This window comes from Botrytis byssoidea (assembly GCF_014898295.1).
Source record: "Botrytis byssoidea strain MUCL 94 chromosome Unknown BBYS_009, whole genome shotgun sequence".
Classification (NCBI taxonomy): domain Eukaryota; kingdom Fungi; phylum Ascomycota; class Leotiomycetes; order Helotiales; family Sclerotiniaceae; genus Botrytis; species Botrytis byssoidea.
Window position 1 is genome coordinate 1,109,026 of NW_024065850.1, and position 24,540 is coordinate 1,133,565.

At 44.4% G+C, this 24,540-nt stretch overlaps 6 protein-coding genes across 6 annotated transcripts; 4 read left to right on the forward strand and 2 right to left on the reverse strand.

The window, feature by feature from the left end:
- Positions 1–1,064: 1,064 nt before the first annotated feature.
- Positions 1,065–3,398, reverse strand: EAE97_005484 (uncharacterized protein; the record flags this gene model as incomplete). The annotated part of the gene is made up of 7 exons (XM_038875996.1): positions 1,065–1,347; positions 1,395–1,825; positions 1,876–2,907; positions 2,957–3,044; positions 3,103–3,156; positions 3,214–3,231; positions 3,289–3,398. 7 exons carry the CDS (start codon positions 3,396–3,398, stop codon positions 1,065–1,067), a joined length of 2,016 nt encoding a protein of 671 aa, XP_038733333.1.
- Positions 3,399–4,001: 603 nt separating this feature from the next.
- On the forward strand, positions 4,002–13,857 carry EAE97_005485 (uncharacterized protein; the record flags this gene model as incomplete). The annotated part of the gene is made up of 3 exons (XM_038875997.1): positions 4,002–4,060; positions 4,109–4,144; positions 4,194–13,857. 3 exons carry the CDS (start codon positions 4,002–4,004, stop codon positions 13,855–13,857), a joined length of 9,759 nt encoding a protein of 3,252 aa, XP_038733334.1.
- A 1,275-nt stretch (positions 13,858–15,132) lies between these two features.
- On the forward strand, positions 15,133–17,934 carry EAE97_005486 (uncharacterized protein; the record flags this gene model as incomplete). The annotated part of the gene is made up of 3 exons (XM_038875998.1): positions 15,133–15,140; positions 15,352–17,860; positions 17,917–17,934. 3 exons carry the CDS (start codon positions 15,133–15,135, stop codon positions 17,932–17,934), a joined length of 2,535 nt encoding a protein of 844 aa, XP_038733335.1.
- Positions 17,935–19,491: 1,557 nt separating this feature from the next.
- Positions 19,492–20,025, reverse strand: EAE97_005487 (uncharacterized protein; the record flags this gene model as incomplete). The annotated part of the gene is made up of 1 exon (XM_038875999.1): positions 19,492–20,025. One exon carries the CDS (start codon positions 20,023–20,025, stop codon positions 19,492–19,494), a length of 534 nt encoding a protein of 177 aa, XP_038733336.1.
- A 1,058-nt stretch (positions 20,026–21,083) lies between these two features.
- EAE97_005488 (uncharacterized protein) lies at positions 21,084–21,696 on the forward strand (the record flags this gene model as incomplete). The annotated part of the gene is made up of 2 exons (XM_038876000.1): positions 21,084–21,178; positions 21,252–21,696. 2 exons carry the CDS (start codon positions 21,084–21,086, stop codon positions 21,694–21,696), a joined length of 540 nt encoding a protein of 179 aa, XP_038733337.1.
- A 445-nt stretch (positions 21,697–22,141) lies between these two features.
- EAE97_005489 (uncharacterized protein) lies at positions 22,142–24,472 on the forward strand (the record flags this gene model as incomplete). The annotated part of the gene is made up of 1 exon (XM_038876001.1): positions 22,142–24,472. The coding sequence occupies one exon, from the start codon at positions 22,142–22,144 to the stop codon at positions 24,470–24,472; it is 2,331 nt and encodes a 776-aa protein (XP_038733338.1).
- Between the last annotated feature and the right edge of the window lie 68 nt (positions 24,473–24,540).

The window sequence follows — 24,540 nt, forward strand, 5'->3', positions numbered from 1 at the left end:
TAAGTGTGGATAATAGATACCATCATAACCTCAGAACCTTTGCCGTCCCGTTGTCACACAACACAGCCCGTTAGTTACACAGAGAAGGTAAAGCCGACGGCTATAGAATATCGATTAGACAAAGACGCCTTTTCGGCCCGCTAATTAGGTATATCATAATGTGATGCTGTGATGCATTAATACACAATAATACAATATCCGAGATAACCCTTTAGAAATTCCCCTTTCATTTAGCCTAAACGAACTCACCATCATAACATTTGTTGTCTCGATAGGTGTCGAATAATCAATCGTCACCGAATTTACCAAAAGTTGTTATCATTACTACAGTATTACTTAGGAGCCCAGTAGGTGTTCTCATTACACCGTTAGACTGACTTTGTGTTTTTGGGATAAGTGGGTCAATGAATTAGTGTTACACAAGCTTTAACCCAAGTCGTGGTTAACCGTAATTCCCCAGCCAAGCCAACACATGGTTCGTTCATCGACATAGTACTGAGATAAGCAAGTGGTCGATGGAGCTTTGATGTTGTGCATGGGAAGTGTTACCTGAGATTTGAGATACCCCCAATACCTGGATTGGAGATTGAAAGGTTGTTCTAGCCCCTGATAAATATGCGTACGATGTTTACCTATGCGTAGGTAGTACAGGGTCAAGCAATGTGGTTTGGGTCTGGATCTGCTAGAAAAGACAGTAGCTGTAAATTCTCCTTTCATTCGGGCAAGGCAGTATATTTTGTCATTCCTCGTAGTATATTCTTGGTCCAATGTCAATATGATTTGTCGCATTCGTGAACCAGCAAATGGCAAAAAGCCAGATAACACAGCCCTGGTACTAGGAACCCCAAATGCGATACATCGCATTCCTAAATTTCACAGATAATTTGAGAAGAAAAATCCTATATTTAATTTAAGGTATGAATATTTGTAACCGTGGAAAGAAAGGAAAGAAGAAAAATCAGAAAAGAAACGAAAAACCGTGTATGTTTACATGATGCTTTGAACAAACGCCTTAACCATGTATCCACGACGCTCCCGAAAGACCAAAGGGTATTTATTATACATCAGGGGTTTTCCCGTGGAGGAGTCGATGGTTCTCCACTACCCCAAACATTCTCAAACGCCTCTCCGTCAACTCCGTATTTAGGCTTTAATAACACATTCTCTTGTCGAGCTTCATTCCAATGGCGTGATTCCTCCGAGTTGTCCTGATCACTACCATGATTCTTATCCCCATCAACTGCGAACTCTTCATCAACACCTGGCTTGGAATCCACAGCCTCTGCATCATCATTGGGCTCGAATCCTTCCCGGATGTCCTCACCTGTACCATCTCCATATGTTCGCCTTTAAAAATTAGCCTTTAACTTTGCCTAATGAGAGAGTGGACTTACACAAAACGTCGGGGCTCAGTTTCATTCCATCCCGAGCTTCCTTCTTTGCGAGCCCGAACTCTTTCGGTTTCTTCTGCCGCAGTATCCTCGACTATGACATCGACTAATTGGCTTCTGTCGGATTTGGCTGAACTAGAGGCAGACGAATGCTGTCGCAACATGCCTTTGAGCATTGGCGCTCTTCCTTCTTCACTCAGCGGCGAATTTTCTTTATTCTTGCCTTTGGAATCTCTGCTTCGACTGTTCCTTGAAGACTTTCTCTTAGTTCGTTTAGTGACATCCTCGACCGTTTCTCTAATGTTACTGGCTCTTCGGATACGATTGTCATCAGTAGGCTGAAGGAGATGACGATTTGCCGAGGTTGTCAAAAGATCAGGCTGCCCAGTGAGCCATCTTTCCCTTGACGGTTCATGAGCAGTAATCACATGATACTATGAATGATTGATTAGCTTTGAGCATGCAGTAAGCCAAATTTACCTACGTTCCAATCCCCGAATTCCAGTTGTCTAGCTCTCTCATAAAGACCTTCTTCTTCAGGATCAAGACCTTGCTGTTCTACCCCACCGTCTCCCCACCCCATGTAATCAGAATCGCCATCACGGGGTTGTACGGGAGATTGGCTTCCAGGAGATCCGGCATTGTTTCCAAGCAACGGTGTTCTTGCGGTTGCTTCGCCTGGTTTGGGAATCCAATACTTTCCTTTCCCACCACGCTCGTATCGCATACCTTCCATCATCCGAGCTACTCTTGACGAAGATCCTTCATGGGCCAAGACGTTGTCCCCTGAATCAAATAACCGATATTCATATTTCTTTCCACTGAATGTCTCTTTCGTGTCCTCAATGAGATCACGAATGCCAAAGGCATCCCGAATAGCGTAGCGGACCGGCATTCTAGCTGCAGATATAGTGACATCTGCATAGTCGTGCCATGAAAAGGCATACCAATGTCCAATGGCAAAAATAGGCATCTCGATACAGATCAAGGCATCTTGTATTGCCGCAGCGAGACTATCGGCTGTATAATCCTCCACATTGTCTGGAATTGCGCCGAGAAAGACCAGGATCGAAAGAAGAAATCCTTGCCAGTATGAGGCAAATATAATGAGCTTGATGCACAAAAATTTCGGTACAGGTCGAAAAGGTTGTAAATCTTTAGACATGATAACCCAAAACATTCCGAGTGAATATAGACTTAGTGTGACACTAATATTATAAATAATACCACTCCACATATAACCAGAGGTTAAGGAAATGGTACCCTCAGAATATACTCCAGTAGCTTTCATGATTATAGCTGAAAGTCCAAGAAGGGGCTTCAGCCAAGCATACTGTAGAATTCCGCGCTTGATGGCCAAAAATGTATGAGGGTCGGATATATCGACCTTAGGAAAGACGTGGTTCAATGGCCAAAGGTGGTGAACCGGTTCTCGTCCATGCATCATAATAATCAATGCTCGTTCACCCCCGAGGAAGTTTATAAGGAGTTGAAAGAAAGTGTAAATTGTGAAAGCCTGCCAATAATCAGCTTCGAGCCATGGTATTCAAAGATGTTCAACATACCTCATACACATCACGAATAGGATCGATAAACATCGCTGCCTCTCTAGAAACTAGACTAGTCCATGACGAGATTGAGTATATCGGTACCCTAAGTGTATTGGTCAATATAGGAACTGTAAGCATTGTTAAAGACTTCATCCACGTACATAAGTAGGATTCGAATGACATAGCGTTGTAAAAGAGGTTTTCGATAGTTTTTACTAGAACATATTTAGGAAAGCGATCTAATGTTGTATTATGTAGCCTTTATAACATACGTTTGCAACCAAACCGACCTGTCGAACAAGATATTAGCTTCTAAAATGAATGAACCTAGTCGCTCTCAAACGTACACGATTGATAGTAAAGAGGCAAGCAATGCAGCAGAACCAGCTACCACTATTGTTGCATTTGTCAACTTCTCACCAGTACCACCGGATAGGTCACTACTTCCTGCCATCATGTTGGAAGGAGTGAATAATCAATGAAGTTGGCGCGCTCTCCTGGTCACGATAAGCTATAGGAGTAGATTGGAGCTTAGAAGTCTTAAATTGTGCGACTAACATGGTCTGCGAAACTCTCCTTCATACTGTTAAAAATGAATGATAAAGTCTAGTGAATGTTATAGTCTCTCGAGAATGTTCACACAGCGAGATAGGCGGGCAGTTGGTGGTCTTGATACCTAGCTATGCCATGTTTTTGTCGCAGAGCATAGAGGCGAAAGCGTGCGTAATTCTGCCAAGGCGGTGGCTTCCAGCTTTCAAAGCGGGCTAATGGGGCCGAGTGGCCCCTGTGAAGCATCACAATTCTACTTCGCGATCTACCATATGTTCAACCTTTTGTATTTCAACTATCCAACCAAAAAGGATTGATGCTATTCTGACCACTCCGCTTGATACTTCTTTGTAATTACGATTTTCTTGAAGACGAAAAACGAAAGTTTGATAATATTGGAGAGACAATGCAACATGTAGCATGGAGGCCGGAATCTTTGCGATCATGAGCATTTCAGTCGGAATCACGTAGAACCTTACTTCATATACATTTCAAACAAGAACGTTAAAAGATGGCGAGCAGTAGTGGCTTGACAGCATCCCCTCTGCGAGCGGATCTGGGCTTCAATTGGTAGCTTTCTGCATTCCCGGCGCAAAAGAAGGCTAACTAATAGATTAGGATTTTCCTTATTGAGTTGATTGTTTGCGGGATCGTGTGAGTCTTCATACTGTGGTTGGTTTCGCATAGCTAACCCTCGGTGTAGTACACTATTCTTCCTTTTCTATTTCAACCGTGTTTTTGCTGCCGTCGTATCATTTGGTCTTCGGAAGTGGACATGGCATCAATATCAAGTGTATGTCGACATCCAAGCTTTACAAATATCTCTCCTAGGAGGGCGCGTGTTTTTCAAAGGTGTTAGATATCACGGCGACAATGAAACTATATTGATACAAAATGGATACATTACATGGAAATATTGGCTCCGCAATGTGAGAGAATTGGACTTAGAAACCAACGAATCTACAAAAAAGCAGAAGGAGCGTGAGCCGACTGTTAATACGAGACTTGATCAGGAGGCGGGGCCGAAAGAAAAGAAGAAACTGCCGTGCCGATTCGATATCGTTTTGAACGGGGCAGAATGGTTTGTTTACAACCGAAGTGCGGCATACGATGCTATTATATCGGGAATTGCTGGAGATGCTGAGGATACAGATCATGCTGCGCAGAGCCATGGAGATGATTCCCATCAGCATGTGAGACTAAGAAAGAAAGGTGCTGTAAATGGTCGTGGGAATGCACAAGACTTGTCCAAGGAATCTACTGCCGATTCTCAAACTTCACCCTCACATATCGAAGAACAGGCTAAGCCTGGAGCACCTCACGTAGAGGATAAATCTGATAGATCTTCGGCGAACTCTCAGAGAGCCGATATGGAAAGTGACGAGTCGCATGCAGCAGTGGAATCAACTTTCTTACTCAGGTTTCTTCCCGTTCATATTGAATGTTCCAAAGCTGCAGTGGTACTAGGGAATGAAAACACCAAGAGCGTGCTCATTGTTAAAATGGACAAAGCAGAGGGAGACTTGGACGCCTCAGCAGCGACTAAATTGGATCAGTATAAACAGCTAATAAATTTTCGTTTCGAACATCCCGTTATACAAATGCAACCGAATGATGATTACAAAGAAGACCAAACTACAGCGGCCTGTAAAATTAAACGCGGAGTTCCTGAGCAGTCGAACGCTATTTCAAGCCACGTTCACTCCCACAGCTTTTTCCATCGACAGCGCAAGAGAGCGTGGCATACTATTCAAGACCTTGTACCTTATTTTCGAAGCTCTGTAGAGTCTTTCTCATCCAGTCATGATAGCCGCTCAAACTCACCCATTCCAGGAGACCCCAATCCTAGTAGCTGGCAAGGTCTTTCGAGGTATCTGGATGAAAGCGAGCAGGATGACAAGGCGCGGTGGTCTTCTAACGAATATGCAACAGTTACTACAATTGTTGATAGCCCCAGCGCTACAATGAGATTCTACTGGGATGTCCCGGCCAAGGTTCCATGGCGACGTGAAGTGTCAAAATCAGCATGTAATAACATCAATGGTGATGTTCCTCCTGAATGGGGAATCGATCTTCTTCTGGAAGGTGCTGTTATCAACTATGGTCCTTGGGCAGATAGGCAGCGGGCCGAGATTCAGCGAGTCTTCTTTCCAAGTCTGTGTAAAGACGCCTCCCCCGCCAAAATGATTAGACCCGGTCAATACAGAGTGCCAACACAATTCAAACTCTACATTGAACTTGACCACGAGACGACACTTCGAGTGCCCATTAGAGAGGAATCGAAGAATTGGAAATGGACAAAGCAAGCAGAATCAGCTGGTGCCCGGCCGAGCGAGCGAAAACGAACTAGTAACAGAGGTCGCAGGAGAAAAGATGAGAAGGGGGCCCCTGGGCCCGAGGTTAGACCCTTTGGTTGGCTTGACATTAAGGTTGGGGCGAATGCAACCATTCGATACCTGATGGATATGGTGGCAGGAGAATCTGGATTTTCAAACAAGCTTCAATTGGATCTGCCCAACACGGAGATAACTACAAGTGTTAACCACGGGCTACTTTGGAGATCCACCGGAAATGTGATTAGTTGTGATCTATCGAATCCCTTACAATGGAACGGTTTCCGAACATGGAATTTCGATATTGGCAGTCGCGGACTAGAACTTTTTATTCTGAGGGAACACATCTTTCTCCTTACAGATCTTGTTGGGGATTGGGCCAGTGGCCCGCCGCCAGAATATCTCACATTTACGCCGTTTCGGTATTTGGTGAAGCTCAATCTTCAGGCATTCAAACTCTACCTCAACGTCAATGACTCCAACATAATCAATAACCCTGCCGATTTTGACGATAATACCTTCATCGTTATTTTTGGAGAGTCGTTGATTGCAGACATTTGCATTCCCATCGATACATTTCGGCCTCACCGAAACGATATATCGTTTGATGTTTTCGCTAAGCATGGTGGTTTGAACCTGCATGTGCCTCCGTGGAATACTCAGGCCACCTTTCTGAAATCCACGGAGATTGCTGAACTCGATACTCTAAAACTTGGAGGAAAATATCAATATTGTGCAACTACTTCTTCCAGTAATACCGATACACTAATACTTGATGTGCATGGCAATGGGGCTACAGCGCAATTCTATGGATTCGTTATTCGATATTACCTCAAGGTGAAAGACAATTACTTTGGCGATGATATTCATTTCAGGACCTTGGAGGAATACCAGGAAGCCATCCGTGTCAAAACCGCCAACAGCCAAGAGGACGCGAACGTTCAACCTCACAAGAAGAGCAACGATCTCGACGTGATCCTGAGCATATCTGCTGACGAATCCAGTGTAATTTTGCCCGCAAATTTGTATTCAGCAAAGGACCATATTCGAATGGAGATTGCGACACTGGCTGCTGATCTTCGCTTCACCAACTACTACATGGACTTAGATGTAGAGCTTGGCACACTAGCTTTCTCTTTGGGTACCGAAAGTGATAGCAGAATGTCTTTTGCTAGCGCAACGTCTGGCACTCAACTTTTCATCGACGGTCTTAATATATCGGGCAACCGCCTTTTTGGTCTGCCTCCTATTGAGCCAACTTACGTCTGTAATTGGGACTTTAGTGTGGGCGCAATTACTGGCGAGTGTACAACCGAGTTCTTTGTGCGATTGCTTGGCAGTGTCAAGGCAGTTGCATTTTCCTTCGATGACGACGAAAATGCCCTCCCGCCGACTGCTGAATTAACATTGCACGATGTCACTTTTCTCCGTGCCTCGGTTGATTCCATACGCATTTGGATACATGTCGAAGAAGCAGCCTTTCTATTTTCCACTTCTAAAATTATATTGAATTTCGATGATTGGGCTGGATCCCATTACTCCAAGAAACTAGATCTTCAAATACCAAATCTGAAATTTGGCTGTGTTGATGCGGAATCAGCTTCAAGGCACAGATCAAGAGCACAACATCCCGTGGAGACGCATGGCCTTATTCAAACAACGATATCATTTGGGATGATCCTGAAGAAGCTTGCATTCGTAGAAGATCGCCGCCTGCAGCAAGCACACCTAAGACTTCATGATCGAAGAACGCATCGAACCGATTTCCTCTTACATAATTATGTTATGACAAACGTAGATCAAGAGAATGTTGAACCGCCTGCAATGTGTGTTCCGCCAATGCCCCTTCCACTCTTTCACAGTGACGGCCTTATTCAAGATAGGCCATCTACTTACAAGATGTCCTCCAATATATCGTCGGTTCGCAGAAACCGACCTCAGACTGGGCGCAAAAGCTCATTCTTGACCGCTTCTAGCTCAAGCTTTAGAAGCGATCAGAGTATCATTCGGCCTCACTCGTTCAATCGTGAGGGAACATCCATTTCTGCTTCACGTTCCCGAAGTATACAGGCTGGCCAATCGCATCTCAGAGACCTTTCAGTCTCGACCGGTCGTCAATCTTCATTCTATAGTGCTGTTGGCGAGGCTAATGGCCTACCTCCTTCCAATGTTACCTTCTCAAGCTCGTACATAGCACCATATTTTCCACTTGAGGCTGTCGAACCTGATATTAAGGATCTCCCAGTCCTAGATTCAGAAGCTCAGACCGAAAACGCCATGCAATCACCTCGAATGAATTTAGAAGACATTCAGCCTGATCGAGTGGGCGAGAACGCGACCCATGTCAGCTTTATCGTGGAAATGCCCGGGGGTATCAAGGCAGTGCTTAGCCCGAAAGCAGTGGGAGCTGTTGCGGATTTACTTGCTGCAATACAACCTGTAGATCCTGTAGATATGATAGATGATCTTCAGATTAGCTCCATGGGAGAGATATTCGGCATGGACAAAAAAGACAAGATACACGGGGAGGTTCTTGATATAGCTGTGCGGACTCCAGGCATATGTCTTCGATTCTTGAATTCGCCCGATGCGCATGACTTGACCAGTGATAAAGATGAAACGCATGATCAGTATGATCTCTCTATCGCAAAGCTTGCCATCACCTCAAGAAGTGAAACAGCTGGAACTTCGGACCTCACCGCTGCCCAAGCTGGTCGGCAGTCCTCTGCAATCCATTTATACCTCGGCTCTGCTGTCCTGGCTGCGAAGGAACGATTTGGTGATCTAAATGATCCTCAAGCAGCTGTGAACGTGATTCTTGAAGATGTTGTGTTCTGGATTTCTTCTGGACATAACACGGCGGCAAACATAATTTTCAAAATTATAGAAGTCAACACGGCTAGCAGTAAGATTGAATATCTTGCATCATTGGTCCATCGTACCAATGTTCTCGCTGATCGAGTTAGTGAGACGTTTGCATCTAGATTAAGCCAACAACGAAATCGTCTCCAGCTCTTCACATATCTCGTCGCGACTGCAGGGGAGCATGCCACAGATCCTTTATTCTTGACAAGACCGGCATACGTTCTTCGAAGCGCACAAAGGCATTTGAGAACCCATGATTCGTGGAAAGTAATTGCTCGACTTCGACATATGTATTCAATACTTGGCACATCTGCGCAACGCGATATCATTAACCGTTGCACAAATAATGCAGAAAGCGTTCCCGAAGACGCTGCTCAACGAGTCCTCGCTAGCTTTTCTCAGTGGAGGAGCTGGGATCTCAACAATCTTGGCGCTTGTGTCTTGATGAGTAATGTTTTCGGTTTTTCCAACGATGATGCCACAGAAACGGTAGCAGAAGCACCAAACTTAAGCATATCACTTCGAACAGAACTTGTAAGGCTTGTGATAGATCCAGGCCCGAAGCAAAACGAGGTTGCACTATCTTCTTTGTCGGCCAGTGTTTCGGTGACAACTACGCGTTCTTCCATCATGTCGCCAATATCTATATCACAGCATGGCTCAGATACAGATAAAATTCAAAATACTATCGTGCATGTGTTTTGCGAGAATGTTTCGATCAATCTAAATTGGGAACTATGTGAGCTTGTGCAAGATATCTTGAAATTGTATCAACAAAGCGAATCGAACGCAAAAGTACCAGAAAGGCCTTCACCAATCACGCTAGCTCGCCCAAAAGTAAAAGCTAAACAAAATCTTCAGGTCGTGATTGCAACCGAAAAAGGTTCTATCACACTTGACACAATAAATCTCAGAGCTGTTTCCATTAGTAACGGCTTGAAAGTATCTGTTGTTTCGACAGAGGACATTGCTAACACGACGATGATAAACGTTATGCTCGCCGCAGAAGCTGCCACCTCGAAAATTCAGAGTCATTCGCAACCTTTAAGTCTGTACCAGCTGCGAAATCCAAGTGTCTATGTATCATTCGAAAGCTCAATGCTCGACGAAACTTCCCTTAACGTTTTTAAAGTTGCAGCAAATTCGCAAGAGTTGTCATTCATAGTCCAGCAAGATATTGTCGCACTTATTGAAGTCTTGGACTTAGTGATTGGGGATGAAGTCGCGCAGCTGAATCGTTTTATTCCGAAGCTTCCAACAGCCAAACGGCCTGCATCGCCGCCGAATGTCTTGCCATCAAGTGTTCAAGAATCAAAGGCCATCAACAAGATCAATTTGGCACTGTTCCTAAATATGTATCAAATCAGCATACCTCTCATACAATCGTTAACATATACCATTTCAGGTGTTGTTGCTAGGGCTTCCTTGGCAGCTCAATTTGGGTCCGAAATTGTCTTCGATTTTGACATTAAAGAACACTCGCATGATGTGCAAACAGCTCAAATTGATAAAAAGCAAAGTATTTCGTTGTTACAAATGCCACCAACAAACGGTCGTATCGTTAGCAGTATGTCCGTGGAAGAGAATAAGATTTCAGTCTTTGCTTCTGTGGAACCCATAGAGCTTGATGCAGCTGCTCTCCATAGTCTCTTGACTGCACTCAATCGACCAGAAATATCTAGTGTTGTTTCCGATATCCGTGACGATATCAAAGCAATACAAGCGCATATTGAAGAAATATTCGGTCCCAGCAGCAGTCCAGTGCCGGATTTACCACCGAAAGCCGGTCCTGCTCTTATATACGATGCTCACCTAACTTTTGCAGGTTTGGATGTTTATGCAAACGCGGAACCGTCGCGAGAGGGGAAAACTACGGCAAGACTTGAGTTCAATGTTGGATGCGTGCAGCTTCTAGTTGCAAACAGGCTGGAGGCACATGGGCCAACATATGAATTTCCAGAGATTCATGTAAGTCTGCATCGCATTATGTTTGAATTGTCTCGCCTCAATAATGGGACTATGGAACCTTGCGGAAATCTTGCATTCGCTGCATTCTTGACTGCCACGAGCAAAAAGAACGAAATAGGGGACGATGTTAGATCATTCAATCTTACTAGCAATGGCCTCGAAATCAACCTTTTCGCGGAAACTGCATCTTCTGTGGTAGATGTCATGGCTCACTTGCAAAATAAAATAAAAGACATCGACTTCACTAGAGAGAAGCAGTATTTTAAGAAACTTCGTAAATCCAGACCAAGGATTACAGTAAACGATGAGTCCAAAGATCATGATAGCATTACCGGCTCAACGTCTACCATTATGTTTGCTTCGATGTACACTCTCGAATTGCTCAACATCCAAGTTAGTTGGCTGGTTGGCACTACAGAAAACGATCGCATCTCGCACTCTGAAAAGGAAAATCTTGTTCTATCATTGAAACGTATTGATTTATCAACAAGGAAGGAGAATTCTGCTCGACTTACCATTGAAGACTTACAACTGCAAATGGTACCCTCGTCACATGACAAAATCCAACGTTCACTTAACTCGGCTTTATTGCCAGAAGTCATCTTCAATGTTGGATATATCTCTGGTCAAAATACCCGTAGGTTAGCATTTCAAGCGGCAGGGAAATCCCTTGATTTGCGACTGACTTCTCAATTCATTATACCTGCCGCTGAGCTTCAACGATCAATTGGATCTGCTACCGAAATGGTACGGGTAGCGTCAGCTACATGGAGTGCAAGCCCACCACCGACACTAATACCACCAACGCCTTCCAACAAAAGGCAACCCTTCTTCGGGAAGAAACGTATGGAGTCTTTACTAGTGGATGCGGACTTTGCTGGAGCTGTTGTGTATCTGTCGGGTAGGAAATTGGCAGAGACCACGCAGACAAATCAAGCAGGCACAACGGGTCGCGTGCCTCATGCTGGAAGATATGGGCAATTCACGCACAAAGACGCCGGTAGTAGCACGGTCTTACGCGCACCTGGCCTGGCTTGGAAAATAGAGTACACAGATAATGGCCTTGATGACCCGTCTCTGAATGCTGAGGTGAAGGTGGACGCTTCGACAAACATACTCTATCCATCAGTTGTGCCTCTCATTTTGGAGATATCTTCCTCGGTCAAAGACATTGTAAGCGAGGATGGCAAGGATAAAAAGTCGGTGCCAAAATCATCGCCACAAAAATTTATGGGCTCCGATGACGATAACATTTTGGCAGCCGATCCCAGTGCTGTCCTTGGTCGCACTCGCCTCAATCTAGGGCTTAGAATTTGTAAGCAAGAGTTCACTCTTAGCTGTCAACCTATAGCTCGTGTTGCTGCTAGCGCGCGATTTGACGAAATCTATTTGACTATCAACACGGTCCGATCGACCGAGCATGGGCATTTCTTTGCTGCGTCCGTTGCTTTCTCAAGGCTGCAAGCTTCAGTACAACATGTTTATTCCAGGGAATCTACGGGAAGCTTTGATGTTGAATCAATTTTCCTATCTCTCATGAATAGTAAGCATGTGAGTGGCACCAGCGGAATGTCTGCAATATTAAAGATTAGTCCCATGAAAGTCTTAATCAATGCCAAGCAATTACAAGATTTCCTGCTCTTTAGGGAGATTTGGGTTCCACAAGAACTGCGTGAAGGCTCTACAGCTCCTGTATCGTCAACTGATAATATACAATCATCAACTTTTCTCGTGCAGAGATACCAGCAAGTTGCAGCAACTGGTGCTTTCCCCTGGAATGCTACAGTCTCTATTGCTGAGTTGGACGTTCAATTGGATCTCGGCCAAGCTATCGGCAAATCTGCTTTTATTATATCAAATTTCTGGATCTCATCCAAAAAGAATTCGGATTGGGAGCAAAATCTGTGTCTTGGCTTTGACAAAATTGGTGTTGACAGTTCAGGCAGGATGAGCGGATTCGTGGCGCTTCAGGATTTCAAAATACGCACCTCCATCCAATGGCCAGCACGCGAGAAGGCATTGAATCAAACGCCATTAGTTCAAGGCTCTTTGGGTTTCAGCCAACTAAGAGTCAAGGCTGCATTTGATTACCAAGCCTTCTTAGTTGCGGACATCACATCTTTCGAATTCCTTATGTATAATGTTCGCAACGGGACGCAGGCGAAGGGAGACCGACTCGTTGCCATCTTAGATGGGGAAGCTGTACAGATCTTTTGTACGGCAACGACTGCATCGCAAGCACTCGCTTTATACCAAGCATTCTTGCGTCTTGCTCAAGAGAAGAAGAGTAATTATGAAACGTCCCTTTCGGAAATTGAAAAATATATTAAACGTAAATCGATCTCTCAGACAATATCACCCAATCCCAAGACACCTGTTACAGAGCCGAAACCAGAAAAATCGAAATCACCCGTATCACTGCACACTGATGTGATCGTCACACTGAAAGCATTGAACATAGGGGCGTTTCCAAGCACATTCTCCGACCACCAAGTCTTCAAAATCGAGGCACTCAATGCACAGGCACGATTTGCGGTAACCATGGATCGGGGAAAGATTCATAGTATTTTAGGTCTCACTCTCGGTCAACTTCGCATTGGACTTGCTGGAGTGAAGCAAGACGAGGCGCCAAAGTCCGTTAGCGACCTTTCTGTGGAAGATGTGGTCAACAGTGTCACGGGATCTCGGGGTGGTACGATATTGAAAGTCCCCCAGGTCGAGGCCACGATGCAAACATGGCAGGTCCCCGGTTCCAACCACATCGATTACATATTCAAAAGCTCTTTTGAAGGGAAGGTTGAGGTTGGATGGAATTATTCCCGTGTCAGCTATATTCGCAGCATGTACGGTACACACACAAAAGCATTAGCACAAAGACTAGGGAAGCCTCTACCACCCTCGGCCTTGAAAATCACGGGAGTACCAAACGCAGAAGATCCACAAAGTAAAGAGGGCGAGCAACAAAAGATTACGGCCGAGGTCAACGTTCCTCTATCGAAATATGAATATATAGCCCTAGAACCCCCTGTCATCGAGACTCCTCTCCTTCAAAGTCTGGGTGAAGCAACACCACCTTTGGAATTCTTTGGGTTACATCGAGATCGACTTCCAAATCTTACACATCAAATAGTGATTGTAGCGTTATTAGAATTGGCAGGGGAGGTAGAGGATGCCTATGAAAAGATTTTAGGGTCTTCTTGAGCACAGTTCAACTTTGCGAATCACTTATTTCATGTGTCAGCTTCACACGTGATCTTTACAAACAACAGCGATGGAGTTGGGGTGAACTTTCTGATGGAGAATTCGAGGTTGGTCTTAAGGTAGATAGCTGAGTTTATACCATTGATAGCAACTTAATAATATTCAATTTATTGTTTTTGATACATACTCTTCACTCTCATTTGGGCTTATATTATGACTGAATTTGCTAGGAACTTCAAAACTAACTAGTCAATTGAATACCATGTTACTAAATTTGTATAATCATTGATTTTTGTATCAATTGAGTCCATTCCTCAATTCTGACGCAGACCGGATTTGTCATGCCGGTAAGGCGGTGAGTCAGGAGGAGGGGTAAATGTTGACCGGGTGAATGACCTAGCTAGTAAGAACTTTGAGGTGCTTCTTTGTGGTGACTTGTTACTAATAATACGGTTGAATAGCTACCTATCTAGTTTATTGATCACCCAATAGTGTGTAGATAAATCATGAATTGTTTGATACAGTCCCGTTATAGATAGAAATCATGAGATGTAATGGAGTGTCTGTATGAATCCATGATATGGAATTCATACCTGGTACAGTAGGATATACAGTCATACTAGCACATGTACGGTGACCTGAACGGCACAAAATGATAATGTACCCTTTACTAATGGACTTATTATAGAATGAACCAATGATAATGGAAGTAAAGAATACTACATACCGGTACCGCGTACCGTACACCTCTGTATCGATATTCACTCCGTTTCATCACACTCCATAAATGGGATGAATGATAAATAATTTGAATTGCAATCCTGCTTACAATTGGCAGGTGGATGCTATTCATTCTCATTCCAAAACCTCAACTAGGGCACTAACCCTTTTAAGGCATGAATTGTAGTTGCCTAGTCACCTAACTCGGTGCAAAAAAATTAAGTGAAAAATTTCCAGATTACAATTGGAACCCCGCCACTTTTACTTGCCCCACCCGAGATCTTTTCCTACCAGATTCTTGCCCACCTTTATACAAGACCTCCTTCTCTTCCCCTCTTCTTCTTCCTCTCATTCTACATCGAAAGTATCACCAAATCTTTCTTTGTATTATCTCTCTATCCCAAATACTTTTGGGTCTGTAGCAGGTATCTACAAACTATTTACGATACTTCAAGTGGTTCAATAAACCACTCAAGTATCTATTCGTTCGAGCGTGTGTCGAACGTCAAATCAATACATCTTCTTTAATCAGCTTCTCGAAGCACCACCGCCAACATGGTTAAGTAAGTACCTATTCTCTCTCTCTCTTAACATCAGACCATCTGTGGCAGATGTATAGATCGACCTGTTGAATCGCAAATCATCACAAGTATCTTTAATCATCTCGTTTTGATGGATTAAGCGTCTTGAAATGATAAGCTCGAGATGGAGGACTCGGAGATAAGCTTATACTATCGACAATGAACTGTTTGCTAACGACTTTTCTCTTTATAGCTTCACAGTTGAGGAGGTCCGTCAATTGATGGACAAGGCTACGAACGTTCGTAACATGTCCGTCATTGCCCACGTCGACCACGGAAAATCTACCCTTACCGATTCCTTGCTCTCCAAGGCTGGTATTATCTCCGCCGCAAAGGCTGGTGATGCCAGAGCTACCGATACCCGTGCCGATGAACAAGAGCGTGGTATTACCATCAAGTCCACTGCCATCTCCCTCTACGGTAACCTCCCAGACGAGGACGACTTGAAGGACATTGTTGGCCAAAAGACCGACGGAAGAGATTTCTTGATCAACTTGATTGATTCACCTGGTCACGTTGATTTCTCCTCTGAAGTTACTGCTGCTCTCCGTGTCACTGATGGTGCTCTCGTTGTCGTTGATACCATTGAAGGTGTCTGTGTCCAGACTGAGACCGTCCTCCGTCAAGCTCTTGGTGAGCGTATTAAGCCTGTTGTTATCATCAACAAGGTCGATCGTGCTCTCCTCGAGTTGCAAGTCTCCAAGGAAGATCTTTACCAATCTTTCTCGAGAACCATCGAGTCCGTCAACGTCGTTATCTCTACCTACTTCGACAAAACTTTGGGTGATGTCCAAGTTTACCCAGGTAAGGGAACGGTTGCTTTCGGTTCCGGTCTTCATGGCTGGGCTTTCACCATCAGACAATTCGCTCAAAGATACGCCAAGAAATTCGGTGTTGACAGAAACAAGATGATGGAGCGTCTCTGGGGCGACAACTACTTCAACCCACACACCAAGAAGTGGACTACCAAGTCTTCTCACGAGGGTAAGGAGTTGGAGCGTGCTTTCAACCAGTTCATTCTCGACCCAATTTTCCGTATCTTCGCTGCTGTCATGAACTTTAAGAAGGACGAGATCCCAACTCTCCTCGAGAAGCTTAACATCAAGCTTTCTCCAGATGACAAGGACAAGGAGGGCAAGCAACTTCTCAAGGTTGTCATGCGTACTTTCTTGCCAGCTGCCGATGCTCTTTTGGAGATGTTGATCCTCCATCTTCCATCCCCAGTCACCGCCCAAAAGTACCGTGCTGAGACCTTGTACGAGGGTCCTCCAGATGATGAGGCCTGCATTGGTATCCGTGACTGTGACCCTAAGGCTCCTCTTATGTTGTACGTCTCCAAGATGGTACCAACATCTGATAAGGGACGTTTCTACGCTTTCGGTCGTGTCTTCGCTGGTACCGTCCGTTCCGGTTTGAAGGTCCGTATCCAGGGTCCTAACTACACCCCTGGCAAGAAGGATGATTTGTTCATCAAGGCCATCCAACGTGTTGTTCTCATGATGGGTGGTAAGGTCGACCCTATCGATGATGTTCCAGCCGGTAACATTCTCGGATTGGTCGGTATCGATCAATTCTTGTTGAAGTCTGGTACCCTCACCACCAGTGATACTGCTCACAACTTGAAGGTCATGAAGTTCTCCGTCTCCCCTGTCGTCCAACGTTCAGTCGAGGTCAAGAACGCTCAAGATCTCCCCAAGCTTGTCGAAGGTCTCAAGCGTCTCTCCAAGTCCGATCCTTGTGTTTTGACTTTCATCTCCGAATCCGGTGAGCACGTTGTTGCTGGTGCCGGTGAGTTGCATTTGGAAATTTGCTTGAAGGATCTCGAGGAGGACCACGCTGGTGTTCCTCTCCGTATCTCCGACCCTGTCGTTCCATACCGTGAGACTGTCACTGGCAAGTCCAGCATGACTGCTCTTTCCAAATCCCCCAACAAGCACAACCGTCTTTACATGATCGCTGAGCCTCTCGACGAGGAGGTTTCCAAGGAGATTGAGGCCGGAAAGATCGGTCCCCGTGACGATTTCAAGGCTCGTGCCCGTATCTTGGCCGATGAGCACGGATGGGATGTCACTGATGCTCGTAAGATTTGGTGTTTCGGTCCAGATACCAACGGTGCCAACTTGTTGGTTGATCAAACCAAGGCTGTTCAATACTTAAACGAAATCAAGGATTCCGTCGTCTCTGGTTTCCAATGGGCTTCAAGAGAAGGTCCAATTGCTGAAGAGCCAATGAGATCTTGCAGATTCAACATTATGGATGTTACCCTCCACGCTGATGCTATCCATCGTGGTTCCGGACAAGTCATGCCAACTACCCGTCGTGTCTTGTACGCTTCTACCCTCTTGGCTGAGCCAGGTCTCCTCGAGCCAGTCTTCTTGGTCGAGATTCAAGTACCAGAATCTGCCATGGGTGGTGTTTACGGTGTTCTCACAAGAAGAAGAGGTCACGTCTTCGCTGAGGAGCAACGTCCAGGAACTCCTCTCTTCACCATTAAGGCCTACTTGCCAGTCGGTGAATCTTTCGGATTCAACGCTGATCTCCGTTCCCACACCTCTGGTCAAGCTTTCCCACAATCCATCTTCGATCATTGGCAAATTCTTCCAGGTGGATCGCCAATTGACGCCACCTCCAAGACTGGACAAATCGTCCAGGAGCTCCGTAAACGTAAGGGTATCAAGGTTGAGGTTCCAGGTTACGAGAACGTAAGTTTACATTATATCATGACCCTTTGCAAACATTTGACTAATCATTTCAACAGTACTATGACAAGCTATAAAGAACGAATTTCCAAAATAAAAGATACCGTCCTTCCCATATTCCCATGCACATTTCACATCAAGATTATCTCAAGCTCCGGCGCTTTCATGATTTTCTGAGCGAATGCTCGTCGACCACTTCGGCTTAATAGCCAATTTGGTATAAAAAGCTAGCCGCACGCCATGTGATAGACAGATGAGCCTTTTCACATTTCTTGAGCTTCTGTTTTCATTTCGAGTCTTCATGTATTTAGCAGCATGGCGAATTGAAGGATTTCAAAAACATGACTCATGACATTTAATTTATGGTACCCTGTGAATTGGTGAAACTATAATAACATAAAAATGTGCAAATGTGAATTTACCCTATGTCCTCCGACTCGAAATAATCCTAAAACGAGGATAGTCTACTGAATAGTTTCGAACTTCTCCTTGATATATGCTGAGTATTGAAACCGACGGCTAGAGTCCCAGTAATACACTTATGCCACCGAAAGACGCCAACAATCTCACATTTGCCTGATGGCAATTTGAGGTTGCAAATGTTAGTGTCAATATAACAACCAGAACAATGGTAGGGATTTCCCACCATTCTCTTCGTCAAAACCCCACTCACTTCATCCAACAACTCCACCAGGCCAGTCTCAAGACCATCGATCCATGGAGAGGAATCCACTCACTCATTTCCTCGCCCTTCCAAACTCATCAAAAATTTGCAAAATTTCGATCACTCATTCGTTTCATTAGCTAACTATGCATACATACCTATCAGTAGTAGTAGTCTTCAAAATTCGACAGATGATAGATACCTATAAAAGATCACCTCCCCCCAAAAAAGCAAAAGCAAATGTCGCCTCAGGAGGGGCTCGAACCCTCAACCTTGGGCTTAAAAGGCCCACGCGCTAACCAATTGTGCCACCAAGGCGCGATCGTTGTTGGATAGGATGTTTGTCCTTTTTGATGGTATGGAGAGAGGAATGTAAATATATGTATGTAGAATTTTAGATTTTTTGGTGGAGGTTTTGTGACGGGCGGGATGGGGTGGGGTGGAGTGTTGGAAGTGGGGTGCACGGACATATGGATGAGTTGGGTTTTTTGTTGGAATTGGATGGGATGTAAGAATAGACAGAGTACAAGTGGAAGAGAGGACTTTGCTGGTGTATATCATTTGCATGTAGTACAATGCCATAAAAAATAGCATGTAAATCAAGAAGTGAATTTTGCTGTCGGTATTTGTTTTTCATGGAGCGAAGTAGCCACTGTTATACTCGAAGAAGAAGAAAAATCCATGCATTCAGGCCTAACTCCTATCTGCCCAGTGCCTAGATGCTTGCTCCCTAGCCCATAATGGAATAAACCCCTAAATTCTTGGTACCCGAACAATACATCCAATCCAAACCCGAACTTTCTTCAGATACTCCGGGGCGTATCGTTCATAGAGATCTCGAGTGAGAATTCTTCTTGGGTCTTCAGTCGATCAACCGCCACATCGCATTCATCATCCTCCATTATTCAATCAATTCCAAGTGGGTATCTTTCCGCGAATTAAATCAATGAAACTCCGAGTCTCCTATTTCTCAAGCTCTTTCTGTCCCGGATAAAGCTTTCATTTTTCCCTTACTGCTCTCCTTTTCGTCTATCGCAACCCTGTGAGATCGACTCCTACTTCTTGTTCTCTGTCTTCTCCTTGGAATCTCCTTATCGGCCGAATGACCCTTGCTACGAGAGCGGGAGGGTGATTGACCTCTCCGGGTCTTTGAGCGCGGAGAGCAAAGAAGGAGAGATGATGATGGGGAGGGAGTTTTTGTCGTTGCTGTAGCGTGAGTCTTTTGGTATTTGATTCTATGGGCTGTGGCTGTAGGGGATGTCATGGTTGCATTTGCGTTTGTTGATTTGGGGTTGAGGGGTGAGGATAATGGCAATGGTGAGGATGTTGTCAAGTGAGATGTCTGAGGTGATCGATGACGAACTCGACCTCGAAAATTCGTGGATGTACTGGTTGTTATGGGTGGTGGAGAAGCAGCAGAAGAGCGGCGACGTTTACGACCACGGTGAGGGGAAGGTTCGTTGGAAGGTGGATGGGTTGCGGGGCAAGGGTTAACAAGTGTCATTTTTCACGATGGAGTTGGAGGATGGGTATGTATGTCAGGAGTTTGTTTGTCTCGATAAAGCTCTGGTGATCCAGTCTGCAAGGTTCGAGCTGTGGAGGTAAAGCGGTCTATTGTGGTTGATGTTCAGTAGTTAATCAACTATGATCTTATGTTAGTTTGTTCCTTGACTAATACTCGAAGGGATAATATACATCAGAGATTGTACATAAAGAGTGATCGTCCGTCTCAATGAGTGGTCAGAGGTTAAAGGCTGAACGATAAGTTGATGGTGAATGGTGCCAGCGAACGCCAAAATGTTAGTTGTTCAACATTGATTTTCTAGTGGCACAGCATCAAGAAATATATCAAAGTGTGGTGATAGAATCAAATATGTAGAGCAGACAGAGCTTTTGTGTTGGAGTATTAGGACGTTGAATTCAAGAAGAAGGGGGTTCATGCAAGGAATCGATTTTAGATATTTTGAGTTGAAAGAGAATTAGACATAAGCAAACGAAATATGATCTTTCAAATTATTAGTGGTTCGGATGAGATTTCTTGTTCTTTTTGAAAACAATACCATGATAGTTACGAATAGATATACAACAATAATATGATAACTGATCAACCTTCCCTCTTCATAGGTGATGAATAGATGCGGGGAAGTTGACGATCACCTAAAAGGGGACTTTAACGAATCAAAGAACTTGTTTTGTTTCATGGCTTTATATTTGCGCTGATATAATCCGCACGAAAACGTGGGCACTCAATATATATTGACATCCATGGTGACATATTGGATAAACAAGTATAATCCTAACATATTTGTATCAAAGTAACAAATATCTGTTGTGCTATACAATTGACGTAGGTGTCCGCTCATTCACATGTTGTGTTATGTGATGTATGAGGCAGCGCAGCATCGGGGAAAATAAATTTGGCGAGCCTCGTTTTCTTCGCAGACAGCGAATGGACTTGAATCAAAAAGACAAAATACCTTCAATTTTCAGACGGGAATCACTTTTTGCAAGCTCTCAATACCAGATTTTTGAATTCTCAAAATCCCCTCACCCATATCAACAATGTTTTCACGACCAGCCGTTAGAGCTTCGAGGATTTACTGCCGCTGCTATGCAAGCTCTGCCGGTACCCCTCCGCCTATGCTCTTGAAGATCAGGTCAGTACACACAGCATGTCGTTCGGTATTCTTGTTTTGAGGGACAATTGTACTGATATTAGTCTGGCGATAGGAATGATATGAAGACTGCTATGAAAAACAAAGATAGCAATCGACTCTCAGTCCTTCGATCACTCCTCAGTCAAACACTCAATGCTTCTAAAACTTCCTCGCCCATCAATACCGATATGCAAATGTTAGCTCTTCTCCGAAAAACTGCGAATGCCAGCCGAGCTGCAAGTGAAGAATTCAAGGCAGCAGGTAGAGAAGATCTCGTAGAGAAGGAAGAACAACAATTGAAGGTCTTGGAAGAATATGCTAGTGGTGTTGAGACAGTTGGTGAGGAAGAGATCAGAAACACAGTCAAGGATCTTGTCAATGGCATGAAGGCTGAGGGAGCAAAGATGCAAATGGGAGATGTGTTAAAGAGAGTATTTGCTCCTGAAGTATTGGGAGAAAAGAATGTAGAAAAGGGGGAGGTCGCAAAGATAGTAAAGGAGATTATGGCAGCATCGTAAGGGCTTTGGCCAATGTATCAATTGTACGAGAAGATATAAAATTCGCAAAGCCCCAATATCATAGAAATCAATTCAACTCAATCATCGTTACAATATCTGGACAGATGTTATGGTGTTCAATCTAATTGACTCCATCTGATATCGAATATCCAGAAAAGTATACCCATTAGTGTACTGAACATCAATTGACACAAGTTTATCAATCATCGTGTTTCTTCATGATTTGATATCTTTGGGGATAAATCTTTCAGCCTTGTGTACTCCACCCTTTTGATTGGATAAGGACATTGATAAGTGACGCGACCCGGGACCACGGTGACTACCTGGCATGTTGTGAATCTAGAGCTTGTAACATGCTTCGTTCCACCGCTCCTGGAAATGCCTCATAACCATAAATAATTCTACTTCATGGCGACTTCAATACTAATCAAATATCATACTTAATATGCCAAGATTTCGACCAGCTACCACGGGTTATGCCCAAATTGCCCAAGCCGAAGAGTTCAGCGACGACGAAGATGAGGACCCCCTCGCTGCCAGCCATGCTTCCTTACAACCAGCAACCGCACCACGATATGCCTCCATTTCACAACCTCGACCGCATGGTGGAATGTATACAGATGGATACAGTTCACCGACAAATAATCGAAAGTCCGGACATACGAGAAGGCGAAGTCGTATGGGAAGCAATGCCTCCGGTGTGGACATCAAAGCTATAAATGCTAGATTGGAACGATGGGCCGACGAGATAGCATCCAAGTTTAAAATCAATAAAGTCAAAGGGAAATCACATCAGGAGGAAAAATTGGAAATCCAGCACTCAGTTTTTCAAGCACCGGAAGGCATGCGACCCGTTACTGCTGATACTTTGGCATCGGAGCCCGATCATGGACGAATGACGAAATCGGAATTTGAGGAGGTTGTTGAAAGTGTTCGAGTTGCGATTGAACAGGGTATGCATCCGAAAATGATATCTCAGGGTAGTTCTGGAAGTTACTTTGCTCGAAATAGTGATGGAAAAGTAGTCGGTGTGTTCAAACCGAAGGATGAGGAACCGTACGCCGCAGGAAATCCGAAATGGAACAAATGGATCCATCGCAATTTATTTCCATGCTTCTTTGGCAGGGCATGTCTAATTCCCAATTTGAGTTATGTTTCCGAAGCTGCAGCATACACGCTTGACTGTAGGTTACGAACCCACCTTGTGCCCTACACCGACATAGTTCACTTATCTTCGAAATCTTTTCATTATGATTTTTGGGATCGAAGGAAGTTTTACAGGAGTAAAAAGCCTCTACCTCCAAAGGTTGGCAGTTTCCAAGTCTTCCTCAAAGGGTTCAAGGACGCGAATATCTTCCTCCGTGAACACCCTTGGCCAGATCATGCAAATGGAGCATTTAGATTGAACGATACTCACAGAAACAAAAGAGGATGGAAAGAGACTTGCCGTCCAGGTTCATCAAAGTCAGACGAGGGTAATGAAGGGGCGGGGGCTAGCAGTCCTACCGGATCCGGAGATGGTAATCAAAATCGACGTTTCGCTTGGACAGATGCATTACAACAATCATTTCGAGAGGAGTTGGAGAAACTGGTTATATTGGATTATATAATGCGAAATACGGATAGAGGTCTTGATAATTGGATGATCAAAATCGACTGGGAAAATCAGGGCGTTTCCATCGTTTCAGACCCTCCTCAAATGAGGACCAATCCAGACTCAGACCACGCACCACGAGTAGTTCCTAGCTCTGATAACATCAATATGTCTCATCTACCGGCATACCCCTACCGTAGTCAAGAGCCTATGGAAGCTACAAGTAGATCGGCTACACCATCTAGAATGGCAGCACCAACCATATCTATTGGTGCGATTGATAATAGTTTATCATGGCCTTGGAAGCATCCTGATGCTTGGCGAAGTTTCCCCTTTGGATGGTTGTTTTTACCTGTATCACTGATTGGACAACCATTCTCTCAAAAAACTCGGGAACACTTTCTTCCCTTGCTCACTTCAAAGCAATGGTGGAGTGAGACTCAGCTAGAGTTGAGAAAGGTATTCAGCCAAGATGCGGATTTTCAAGAACGTATGTTCGCCAGACAAATTGCTGTCATGAAAGGACAAGCTTGGAATGTCGTTGAGACCCTCAAAACAGTAGACCACGGTCCTTTAGAGTTGACTCGAAGACCAAGAGTTTGTGTTTGGGATGATCTTGTTGATATACCTGTTGCGGTTCCTATGAGAGTGCCTTCTGCAGAAATGCGAAGACGTAATGAGGCTCGCAATAGCCTTGATGAAGAAATGGATATTAGTGCCGCCAATGCGCCAGCGCCGCAACCAGATCTTCTGGGACTTGCAAGTCCCTCTACAGAATTACCAAACCCGAACCGATTCGAATTAGCTAGTCCACGATATAGTGAAGAGCCTTCCCCTGACCTCGAGTCTTCTGAGCCTACATTTGCAAATACAGGATTCTCTCGAGAGAATACTTCTAAGGATGGAGTGAGGTTCTCGGATCGACCACACCTTCAACATTCTAGAAATCGTATGAGTTATGATGGGCCTGCAAGGTCACCAAACGGCAACCATTTTGAATCGAGAAGATTCTCATTTAGTTCGAGGAGTCGTGGGGCTGTTCAGACATTGTATGATGGCGATGATCTTGAAGGGGACTTGGGATACGCAGCGGCTGAAGGGATGGAGGGCAATCAGAGGAAGGTTATAGTAGAAAGACTTGAAACAGTCAAAAGCAAAAACCCCGTCTTTACGTGGTGTTAATGGGGAAAAGGAATGATGATCCGCAAAGGAATAAATGAGTACGAATATGTATATTATCTCTCGGAAGG